At 36.9% G+C, this 12,495-nt stretch overlaps 1 protein-coding gene across 3 annotated transcripts in view; it reads right to left on the bottom strand.

Moving 5' to 3' along the window:
* Positions 1-865: 865 nt before the first annotated feature.
* The window catches only part of EFEMP1 (EGF containing fibulin extracellular matrix protein 1), a 60,584-nt gene continuing 48,954 nt past the window's right edge, over positions 866-12,495 (bottom strand). For all 3 annotated transcript variants that reach the window (XM_029937396.1, XM_029937395.1, XM_029937397.1), the window contains 4 exons: positions 11,619-11,738; positions 7,379-7,502; positions 7,097-7,292; positions 866-2,476 (listed from right to left, as the gene is read on the bottom strand). In XM_029937396.1, the coding sequence (XP_029793256.1) occupies positions 2,315-2,476; positions 7,097-7,292; positions 7,379-7,502; positions 11,619-11,738 (602 nt within the window). In that variant the 3' untranslated portion in view covers positions 866-2,314. The remainder of the gene's footprint in view (positions 2,477-7,096; positions 7,293-7,378; positions 7,503-11,618; positions 11,739-12,495) is intronic.

Raw genomic sequence — 12,495 nt, forward strand, 5'->3', positions numbered from 1 at the left:
GGTCATAGATAGACCTTGCCTTCTTACATAAGAGCAAAAAATCTGTTGGAAGAAGATCTTCAGCTTTCTTTTTTACTCTCACCATTCCCATTACTGACTTGAGAACTGTGTCTATGTAGAAAAATCAATAGACTGATTAAAACAGAAAAGTTTAGATCAAGTCTCAGTATATCTGGACTGCAAGTAATCATGCAGATGTAGTGAGAGCAATGCACTCGGCAGCCCCGGTGTGCTGTGGCTGGCTGTTTATTCTGCTTTCTCGTATGGCTCCTACTTAGACCTGTTCTCTCATCACTGTTTCTGAGCCCATTCCCTGCTCACACAGAAAGTTTGTTTTGTTTGTTGATTTCTTGGTGAACTTTCCTTTGACAATTACTGCACATTTAGTCAGCTCTTTGAGAAACATTTGTTTCAGTGTGGAGGTTACCTGCAGGTCAGAAGTTTTGCATATGTACTTTGAAACAGGATATAAGAAAGGTTCCTGGGTGGCTCAGGTCATGATCTCTTGGTTTGTGGGTTCAAATCCTGTGTTGGGCTCTGTGTGTTGACAGCTAGCTCAGAGCCTGGAGCTTACTTTAGATTCTGTGTCTCCCTTTCTCTCTGACCCTCCCCTGCTTGTACTGTCTCTGTTTCTCAAAAACAAATTAAAAACATAAAAAAAAATTGAAACAGGATGAAAGAGAAAATGGGCTGCATGCCTTTTTTGGGCATGATTTGGCAGTCTTTTTGTTTCCTTATCTCCTAGATTATCTATTAAAAAATCAAATGGTTGTTCTTGTTTTGGCAGCTATGATTAATTTTTTCCCAGACAAAATTGTATTGGCTATTACTGGTTACATTTAAAAAACCTCCAAAGATAGAGTGATCCTCTAAAAGAATATTTATTTTTATTTAAAATATAATACATCAAAGAGAAGCAGTTACACTTGAAACAAGACATAAAACCTTTTCATTGAATTAGAAGGAGGATAATTTGCTTTAGTTCACTGTCACTCTGGATGCCAAGAATAAGAACAATTTCCATTTTCTTCCTCTGTGAGCATCAGAAGTAAAGATGAGAAACTTTAGTTATAAGTGAAGTCTTAGAATTTTAATTTTACTCAGAAACTAAAACCTCCTCAGTACAATACCTCTTCTTCATTTTGTTCCACATCTTGTGGAAGTCCTGAATTCAGGGATGTTCTTACATTTACTGAGTGTTAAGGATTAAATGTTTGTGTCTTTCCTCAAATTTATATATAAAAATCCAGATCTACTTCCAATGTAGTAGTATTAGGAACTACTATCAGTTAGATAATTGAGAGGTAATAGGTCATGAGGGTGGAGCCCTCATGAATAAGATTAGTGCTCTTAGAAAAGGGACCCCAAAGGAGCTCGCTTCCTGTCTCTCCACCATGGGAGAATATGAGTTTGCAACCCTGAGGACAGCTCTCACCAGAATGTGACCACTCTGGCACTTTGATCTTAGACTTCCAGGTTCTAGGCTGTGAGAAATAAATTTGTGTTATTTATAAGCCACCCAGTCTATAGGATTTTATTATGGCAGCTTGAACTGATGAACATACTGAATTTGCTTCTTCAGGACAACTCCAATATGGTTTAAAAATAATTTATTTTCTCAACTACTCTCTGTAGATTTCTCAATATAATAATTGTTCTATGGCTACCTTATTCATTTTGGAAATTTTGCTTCCTTTTTTGTTTACATCCATAATAAAAAATTCCTGACAGAATTTAAAATATTCAACAGAAACCAGCAAATTATACAATAATTATTTATTACTAAGTAATAAACAACTATGTTTACACTGATAATGAAAATAAAACCAATACAAATATGGCAAATCCTTATTTTCTAAAGAAATATATCTTTATTGACTTTTTCCATTTTCTTACAAAGCAGTTAAAAAATTCATTCCCGAACTTGCATGCTGTTCAATGTTGTGATGGCTGTCTCCTTATGAGACTGTCGGTGAGCTGTAGTAAGTTTCCTTAAGCACCACAGAAAATAATCATTGCTTTGTCCCACTTTTACAGAAAAGAATCCAAGTTTCATTGGATAGAGTATGCTTAGCTCTCTTGAAGAAGACCAGTTTAGTGGATTAATGTATAATTTACATACAGTAATAAAGACAAACTTTGAATCTTTACAGATTAAATGCCCATTTTATACCATGGTGTAATTGTTTGAATTACTGGTGAGTGTACAGCATATAATGTAGATGTACTAGATACGTCTATAAATAAAATAGTGCTTTATGGTAACAATATTCTTTGGCTGATTTAAATGCCTATAGTGGACTCTTTTAAAAGACTAGAAAGAAAATGGCCCCACTATTATTGTCAATCTTAACACTGAGCTTGTGCGGAAGGTTCCTATACTGTTGACTGTTAGCATCTCCAGGTCCACGATATATTCTCTCGGTCCTGACAGCGACTTCACCAGCACAAGCATTGCACTTACAGGACTTGTTTGCTAAAATAAAAGAAAAAAAAGGGAGGGAGAGGAGAATTTTTCTTGAATTGCAGTTTCTGTTATTTGGGAGTATTCTTAGTCCTATAAGAATTAGGGGAAGAATTTTGAGGATACAATAAAAGTCATTCCTTAATTCCTTCTTGGTTTCAACTTTTCTTGGTTCTTTTTCCCTTATCCACACATAGTCATTAGTTCCAAGTTACAGGGACCTGATTTTCTGATAGTTCTGTGTTTTCTATACATCCCTCATTATTAATATTTCTCTTCACTTTTATTGATAGTACCAGTCTTTATAGAGACTGTAGTCCAGGAGAGAATCTGATAATGTTTGAACTGTTAAACAAAATTATCATCTTTCACTTCTTAGCATTATGTGTTTGTTTATATTCTAGTAGGTGAAAAGACATGTTAATAGTTAATTTCAGTAGACTGTGGCAAATGCTAAAATATATGAGGTTATGTAGGATATGTACGAAGATACATTAGGTGAAAAATCAGGGGAAAAGAGGAGGGACCCTAAAGCATTGAGGGAAGACTTCTGAATGTGTGAGGATATTCACCAAAGATAATTGAAAATTTTGTAAAGACGTATGTCCAGGAGAACTGAACGCAGTTTCTTTTGATGAAGGATGTGATGAGGGCTGGAAAGTACAGGGAGATGAGTTTGAAAGGGTAGGTTAGTAGATGTGTGAATCTGAATGCCAGATGAAAGCAGGGATAGAGACAGGGGATTAGGATTTAGCAGTCACTTCAATGGGTGGACATTAAACTAAGGGAGAGAAGGTATATGTGATAAAGTTGGATCTGGGTGAGGCCAATATTTAAGGAGTGGGCAGAAGAGAAGCCATTGAGGGAAGCTGAGAAGAAAATGATTAAGTGGGAAACAGATGAATGGCCAGCGGTGTCCAATAGAGTAGTAAGGCTGAGGGAAATTAGAACTGAAAAATGCCCTCTGGATTTAGCAGTATGGATGCTTCAGGAGGGTAATGGGAACAGAAGATAGAGTGGTGACCAGGAGGTGAGAAAGCAGAGACTGTGTTTACAGACTGTGCTTTAAGAACCTTGGCTGGGAAGGGAGAGGAGAAAGAGGGCAACATCTAGAGGGAGGCAAGTTGAATATGTAGGTGGTAAATGGGAGTATGATGGAGCAAGGTTCTAGAGGAGACAGAAGGAAAACCACAGGTGGTGGATTGACCCTGGTTGACAGAAGTGAAACCTCCTCTTGGAAAAACTCCAGGAAGAAGGTAAAAAGGGGGACACATGAACTTAAATTTGCAGAGGTGAGTGGGAAACTCAGGTAACTCATGTCTGTTGGTCTCAATGGTTTCAGAAAAGTAAGGGAAGGGTCCAAACTGAAAGGAGGTCCAACTGAACTCACCTTCCTCTCTACACTGGCTCCTCCTTTCCTATCTTAATAAATGGCATCACCACCATTTACTGTTTAAGGCAGAAACTTATCTTTGGAGGTTATCTTTGGTGCTTCCTCCTCCACCTCCTCATAGAAAATGACTTATTTAGTTCTTTTTATATCTTCATAAATCTGTTCACTGTTTTTGGACTCACTGCTACCACTACCACCCTACTCCCCCATCTCTTGAAATACTAACTGGTCTTTTCATTTCTATTGTTGTTCTACTCCAATCCAGGCTCTGCAATGTAGCCAGGCATCATTTTTAACATGAAAATCTGATTGCAACTCCTCTAACCTGAATTCTTAATATGATCTGTAAGGCCCTGCTCATCTCTCTAGGCTTCTCTCTAGCCACTCCACTGACAGCACTTGGAGTTTCAGACCAACTGGACTACTTTTATTCCATTTTCTGGTCTTTAATTGCAAGTCTTCAGCTTAAGTCTACTTCTTTCAGGAGGCCTCCAGACCATTCCTGTCTTCTTAGCAGTTGACTTGTTAGGCATCCACGTGCACTTGCAACTCCCTATTGTAACATTCAGCATACTGTGAGCACTTGCTCAGTGTCTTGACTATGAGCTCCATTGGGGCAGGAAGTGACTTGGTTTTATTCACTGTTGTGTCTCTAGGATCCAGCATGGTGCTTGCCCTTGAAGGTAATAGTAATTCCTTGAAGGCTTTGGTTGAATTAATTATTTCATTTAAAAATATTTTTTGAGGGTGCCTGGGTGGCTCAGTCGGTTAAGCCTCTGGCTTCGGCTCAGGTCAGATCTCACGTTTGTGGGTTCAAGCCCCGTGTCAGGCTCTGTGCTGACAGCTAGCTCAGAGCCTGGAGTCTGCTGCCAGTTTTGTGTTTCCTTCTCTCTCTGCCCCTCCCCCTCTCACGCTCTGTCTTTCTCTGTATCAAAAATAAATAAAGCATTAAACAAAATAAAAAAAATATTTTTTGAGCCCCTGCTAGGTGCCAGGTACATTCCTTGTGCTGAGGATAGAAGAGTGAACTGACAGGTGAAGTCTGTTCTCATTACACCCATGCTGTAGTGGGTGACATAGACCAATGAACGCTATGCAAAGTGGTGATTAAGGCCATGAAGGAAATAGGCTCAATAAGGCATAGATACTGGGTGGTATGGGTGGGGAGGATGGTATTCTGCCTCCAAGTTTGTGTACTACTTCTTTCCAATATGTCCCCTTTTCTAGGGAAGAAGGTTTTCTTAGTATTCTCCAACAAGGAATATAAATAAAATCGTATATCTTACAGAAACTTCAAAGACCAGGTCCAGTATCATGACCATCAAAACACATTCTTTGACTATTCCAGTCAATGTTAATTCTTTGATGTCTCAGACCATGGAATTAGACATAAAATTGCTCCCTTTCCCTGCCCAAAGGTGTTACCTTTCACCACACAGCAGTATTTAAAGCTGTTTAAAATAAGTAACTGTGTGTTACATACACATGAAATTAGGCTGAGCACACAGTAGGTGCTTAATTAAGGCCTCCTGATTGATTCTTATGCCTTCTACACAAGTGGGTTTTCAGTGGAGAAATTTTGTAGCATTTAACCCCACTACTTTTTGAATTATGTGATAAGGAATAATCTTAGAATGAATTTTTATTTCAAATAGTTTTTGTTTTAAATAACTTAAAATTTAGTTTGGGATTATAAAAATTGGCAATGTTTTATACCATTTGTGGAAAAAAAAGATTTTACTTGAGAAAAACACTGAGAATTTATATTTGAAAGTATCAAGTCGATAAATGCACTGATATGAGTCATAAAACTTTTAAAGTGCTATGTTTGTTGCAAGGAAAATAACATGCTGGAACTTTGCTTAATTGTCAATTATGCTAGAAATTTTATTTTCTTAAACTATTGCTAAAAGTTCAAAATGGAAAATTATTTTTTAAAAAGATTTTGAGATGAACCTGTTTTATTGCCATGGGTTACAAATAATGTCATTTGTTTGGACCATTAAATTGGTATTATCTTAATGGTATGAAATTAATTTAGAGTAAACTTCTTACAAATATCTAGTATATCTCAAACTGAAAACATCAAATGTTAAAGGAGTTTATTCTTAGCTATTTGAAAAAAAGAATAGTAATAGGTTTGGGGTTGGAATTTTCTCTTCAGAAGTTGGTCATAAGAAATTAATCATTTCTAATTTACTGGCAAAGAAACAGAATCACATAATTCTGGAGTTGGAAGGAAACTTAAAATATCAAAGAACAGGATAAACATGTAAACATTAAAATCTGTAAACTTCACCACAAAGATGGATTTCCCAATTTACTTTTCATGTTCTCAAAATGAAATATTGACTTTAAAATTTGATTAAAAATGAAGAGTGCCCAAAGGAGTTTTGAGAAAATTGTAACTGGATGAATAACATCCTTAGCGTGAAACAGTTACCGTAACCCTGCAAACTGCTTGGTGGGGTGCCATCATTTTCACATGAAGTGGTGAGCCGTATTTGAAATATGTCAGAATTTTAACCTAAAATGAACTTTCTCAGCTTTTGCAGGGGGCCTGGAAGGTTGAGGCATCAGAATCAGGGAGATCTGTTTGGAAGCCTTTGGAAGGATGAGGGGGTGCTATGAGCCAGTTTAAAGAAAGAGAGGCAGGGGATACCACAAAAAAAGAAATGGCAGAATTTAGAGATGGATTTCATCCAGGCAGGGAAGGAGAGGGAAAACACAAAGGTGACTTCACATTGTGTGCCTGGAAGTTTGGTGCAGAGGGTCGGGGTCATTTTTCAGAGACTTCCCACTTTCAGTTTTTGGTGTGAATGGAAATAATTTTGCAGATATGATGAGGAAATTTATGATTTTTGAAAAGTTCTCCAGGAATTATTTTTTCTACAATTAAATAACCATCACTGATTTGTATATCTATTTGTGTGTGTGTAGGCTGTATTTTGCTGGTCACACACAACTCCATTAGAGTCTTTAACTTGGTTCCTGAGTGACTTTAGAGAAGCTCCTAAATCTGAGTCTCACTTTTCTGTAGAGATGGAGGTGAAAAGTTAGTATCTCTCTGACAGTGTTACCAAGGGGATTAAACAAGATAATACACATAGGAAGACTTTCCACAATGCTTACACACAAAAACTCTTTAAATGTTAGCTTTCCTTCCAAGTGAATACCACCAAACAGCAAGAGCAAACTTGCACCTTTCCCAACAGCTATGGCTGCCCTCATGTACTCACTCTTAGGTAGAACTCTCCATTTTCATTTCCAGATTTAATCCGAAAAGTATTTATAGTGTTGGCATAAATGGTTGTGGCCTGTATCTGGAAGATGTCAGATGGCACAGACCTATCAGATCGGATACTCATGTATTTGTAGACTATGGACTGGGGAAGTTCTCGGCACACCGCATTTGAGACTGGGCAAACACATCGGCTGCAGAGAAAAACAGAAATATTTCCCAGTTTAGCCTGGTAAGACCAGAAGCTTCTTACTTTCAAAAGTTTAGATTTTTTTCTTACTTCTCTGATGTTAGAACGTAGGGATCTTGACAAGGATTTCGTGGGTAACAACGGAAGCCACCATGATAATTCCAACACATTTCATCTTCCCGACATTCATTTGTGGTCTCACACTCATTTATATCTGTAGACACATAGGGTCAAAGAATTTACCAATCTAAGTAAATTGTATAAGTGGCAGATTGAGGTTTGCACGGTAAGAGGTATATTGGGGATCTCGGCTAAGTTTAATTTGCTTTTAGGCACAAGACTGAATAGGACCTGAGTTCATTGCATTTAATTCAGGACAGATGTAGCTGAGTCACTCCAGACAGATTAGTATGTGTCATTTCATAATATTTTTTTTTATCAAGTACCTATTGTTTATCTGTTGAATTCAAAGCCAAACATTAGCCATTGACTATGTTTATAAAAAAGTAAAAGACACCAGTTCTTGCCCTCGGGTAGATTGTAATTTAGTTAAGAACATAGGTATGGCAATAGTTAATTATAAAATAAAATGGAATTAAGTAAGAGACAGAAGCAGAATAAATTCTGCCTGGAGAGTTAGAAGACTGTAGGAAGGAAGAGGCATCTCAGTTTGGCCTTGAAGGGTGGTTAGACAGGATTTTCAGGGTTGCGGTGGGGAGAGCCTTCCAGGCTGAGAAAGCAGCAAGCAAAACCTATGGAGAGTGGCTTAGGAGTTTCCAAGAGAAGTAAGGTTTCAGTAAGCACAGCATGCAGGTGGAGACTTGATGCTCTGGGAGTACTGTCCAGAGAAAGCACAGCATAAGAAGTAAAGCTATGACTGTTCTACCTTGGGCAGCATAGCTATTTAGAGACAGTGTGGAAGGAGGGGAAGTAAAGAAGGGGCTCTGGTGAGAGGCCACCCAGGAAAAGGCAGTGCAAAGAAGCCAGAAGGGAAGACAGCCCTAGAGAAAGAGGGCTGTAGAAAGGCCAGGCTGGACAGGGACTGATTTTTAGATTTGGGAATTAGGAGCCGCCAGATGACATCTGAGAGAACACTTTCACTAGAGAGCCATTATATTTACAACAACAACAATGAAAATTATATTAATGTTAACATCCCTGGCTATATCTATTTCCCATTACATTTGAATAATAATTTAGATTTTATCCAGTATAAGCCTTTTCATTCACCCTCATAATCAGAAACTTTCATTTATTAATTTACTCATTCCATAATTAATTTACTGAAACCGTGCTGCAAGCCAGCAATGGGCTAGTCTCTGGGATCTAATCTATTTTTCCTATCAGAATCTCACACCTCATGTTCTTTTTGGGAGACCTCTGTTGCTCTCTGCTTTGCATTATTTGTCTTAACCCTTATATTAGTATATAAACCCCCTGAGGGCAGGGCTATGGTATCCACCTTTATATCCTTTCATCACTTAGCATTAATGTAACTCAGGGACACCTGGCTTTTAAGAAATATTAAATTGAACTAAGTTGTTCTTTACACAAATCATGTAGACATAGGTGAGAAAGATATTATCTCTATTTGACATGGTAGGAAAACAAATAAGGATTTAGTAAGTGGACCAACTTCATACAGTTAGTGACAGGCATCTTCCACTGTAAGGTACTGCATCCTCTAAATGAAAATAATCCCATCCCTTGTCTTGGGAGGAAAAAAAATGTTCTTTTCCCTTCCAAACTGGCCAAAGCTATCTGGAACCCAGGAGAGACTGGAAGTTTCCAAGAGTTTCTAAGAGTCATTTATAAGAAGTGTCTTCTTTTGGAGCAGCTATGGCTAAAGACAGAATTTAGAACCCTTAGAAGAAATTACAATTAACTTGTCTTTTCAATATTCTTCGCTCCTCTGAAAAATAAAGATACTGGTTAGCTACAAGGAAAACTAAGACTGGTTTGTTATGTGGAGACTAAGAAGGGCAAAAGGAAACTTCATGTAATAATTTCATTTATTACTTCCATTAATTTAGAGCCTAGCATAATTAACACCTTAAACATTCTGGAATGTTTTTCAGAAATTACTAATAGTGTTAAAATATTTGATGAATGTGTGTCTGTGTACATGTGTATTCCGTCTGTTTCTCTGTCTTTCTCCTTCTCTGTGGCCTCTCCCACCTCACCCAAACACACACAGTGTTTTCATTTTTGCAAGGCTGTGGAAATGAGATGAGTTATTTCATCCTCAAAATGAACTTTTTATGTAAAGGTAAGAATCTGAACTCTTTTGGTTTTACTTTAGTCTATGGACAAGATTGAGAAGAGGTGATTTTAGTGGAGAAAGCCAATTACTTTGTACCTTAAAAGAATGTTAAGTCTCTTTTATAATAAATGTTTTTGGCTTAACCAAACATTCTGGAGCTGCATATCTTCAAGATATAACACTCATGAATCCCTTATTTGCAATTCTAGTGCATTTTTCACCTTTAATTGTAACAGATACATTTTCATATACATAGAGTAGGCAGGTAAGATTCCACTGTATGTTAATGTGCTTCTGTCTTTTGCTGAGTATCAAATTCATCTGTGATCAAAAACACATAGACATTTTTTTTTGGAGGACTCCAGGGAAATTGGTTAGGATATCCCACTGTTAACATTTTCCTCCATGTAATATTCATGTTAAAAGTCTTAGGCTTTGGAAAACAAAATCATTGGAATGCAACGTTTTCCCACAATTAATATTAAAGTCCCCATCAACCTGAAAAGTGGGATAAAGGTGTTCATTGTGTAATGAATGGCATTCTTATTATGCTCAGATTTAGTGTGGAGTCTAGTTGAATGACCATATGCATACTATAAAATCCCAGGTCATGGATGTTCCTCTGAATTAATATTTTCCTGTAAAATCATGATAAAGACTGAGAATCCCTAGTCTCCTCTTTCCTTGGGCATATCCTTTCTTGAAGGATTTTACTGCCCTTGTATATTCTTTCTCACTTCTGATTAAAGTAGACTTTCTAGAGAATATTTGCTACCAGTCACTTACATGGCTAAGTACATTTTACAAAAATGTCTTAGGGGTGCCTGGGTGGCTCATTCAGATAAGCGTCTGATTCTTGATTTGGGCTCAGGTCATGATTTCACTGTGAGATCATGCCCTGCATTGGGCTCCATGTTATAAATGCAGAACCTGCTTGAGATTCTCTCTCTTCCCCTCTTTCTGCCCCTCTCCTATTCATTCTCTCTCTCTCAAGATAAATAAATAAACTTTAAAAAATTTTGGATTAAAACTTTATAGTTATGTAAGGCTTTATAATTTTTATGTACATTATTTCATTTCATTCTCACAGCTCCCTTTTCCAAATGAGAAAGCTAAGGCTAAGAGACATTTGTTAATTTGTTCAGTATTGCACAGATAGAAAGCTAGGACTCAGATTTTCTGTCTTCAAGTTCAGTCATTTTTTTCACTCATTCACTGGATTTTGTAAATGTAGGGTTTTTTTTTTTTTTGTATTTCTGCTTTACCCAAAGTTTATTTTATAAATTTTTTCAAAAAAATTTCACAATATAAAGGCAATTTCATTTTGTTTCCATTATTTTGTTATTAATATCCATTCTTATAGTATTATTTTTAGAGAACAAAATCTGTATTATTTATTCTTATACTAGCCTTTACTTTGGTTCTACCTCAGCAGACTTTTCCCTGTTAACGAAATTTTAAACTACATGTAGCATTGGAGGTGTATAGGTGTGAAGATCATCTGAATGTTTATTTTAAAACTGGACTCTAGGATATTAGCTATTTTTGGATCAGTAGTTTTTTTTTGGCTAAAGAATTCATGCAAATTTTAATACACATGAGGATGATTTTCTCAGTACCTAAATTACTACCCAATTTATAATCTTGGTGTTTTAGAGAAATGAGACTAGTTTGAGGTTTGCTTAACCCACATATTAAGTTTATTCTCTGGACTCAAACTCATGGTGGAATATTTTAATAATTGAATCTTTTTGGGTGGGTGATTAGAAGACATGTATCATAGACATTCTATAGGCCATATAGAAGAGATATCAGTATTTTATTAAAATTTTTTATATCTTAAGAAAGAAAAATAATTACTTAAAATTTCAAAAAAATCAGTGTTAACTGAATAATACCCTTTTGATGAGATGTGCATGTTGCATGATGAACAAGGGAAAAAAAGAGCTCAAATTATATATGCAAGGTGGAAAAAATGAAAGTCTATTGTATAGAATCCTGTAAGTCTGTCCCTGTTTTTCCTGGTTAAAAATGAACACTTAACAGATATGAAAACAGTAAACTTACCCTGACATGTTCTACTTCTCACCACTTGGTATCCCTGGGGGCACATACACGAGAATTTCCCAGGTTCATTGACACACTGATATTGACACAGATAGCTTGAGGTTCTGCATTCATCAATATCTGTTTAATTAGACAACAGCAAGGACATGGAGTTGAAAATCTTACAGGTCACTACTTTGGTAATATTTTTAAAGATACGGTAAGAGGGTAAACATACTGTAAACTCTAAAACAGAAGTATAATACTTTATAAGAAGTTCAAAGGAAAATTCTACAATATCAGCTCATTTCCCCTAGAATTTTGCCACACATCAGTTTTACTCAATTATTGCTGAGAGTTTGGCAAATCTCAGACCTCACCATACTGACTGAGCAGACTGAATGAATGAATTGGGAATTCAAGTGAAGAATGCTTTTCATTTCTCAATGGTGATGTCCTTATAGTTTGCTCAGAAGGGCAGAAGCAGCTGTCCAGAGCCAGGCTCTTTTGGTTTTGAGTATAGTGGCATGATGTGAGGCCTCTCCAGGTGGGGTATGACCTCCATGGCCCTAAGTAAAGCTGGAAGGAAGTCAAAGACATCAAGTGTCAATAGCATTCCCCTCAGGATGTCTTATGCTTTTTGATTTGCACAGCGGAACACTCACGGGCAATGGACTCTGAAGGTCATCCTTCCAATTAAACAGCCGTTTTTTTTACTCATGTGGAAAGTGAAGCCCAAGGAACTTACTAACTGTGTGCCCAAGTCACACATGGCAGGAATAAGACTACAGGACAAGTCTCTGGGTTTATATTCTAATGTTTCTGACATGTGATCAGCTCTCTTCAAATTTTAGTGTGTGTATTAGTCACCTGGGATTCTCATTAAATCAGTAGCTCT

The sequence above is a fragment of the Suricata suricatta genome, chromosome 4, assembly GCF_006229205.1.
Source record: "Suricata suricatta isolate VVHF042 chromosome 4, meerkat_22Aug2017_6uvM2_HiC, whole genome shotgun sequence".
Classification (NCBI taxonomy): domain Eukaryota; kingdom Metazoa; phylum Chordata; class Mammalia; order Carnivora; family Herpestidae; genus Suricata; species Suricata suricatta.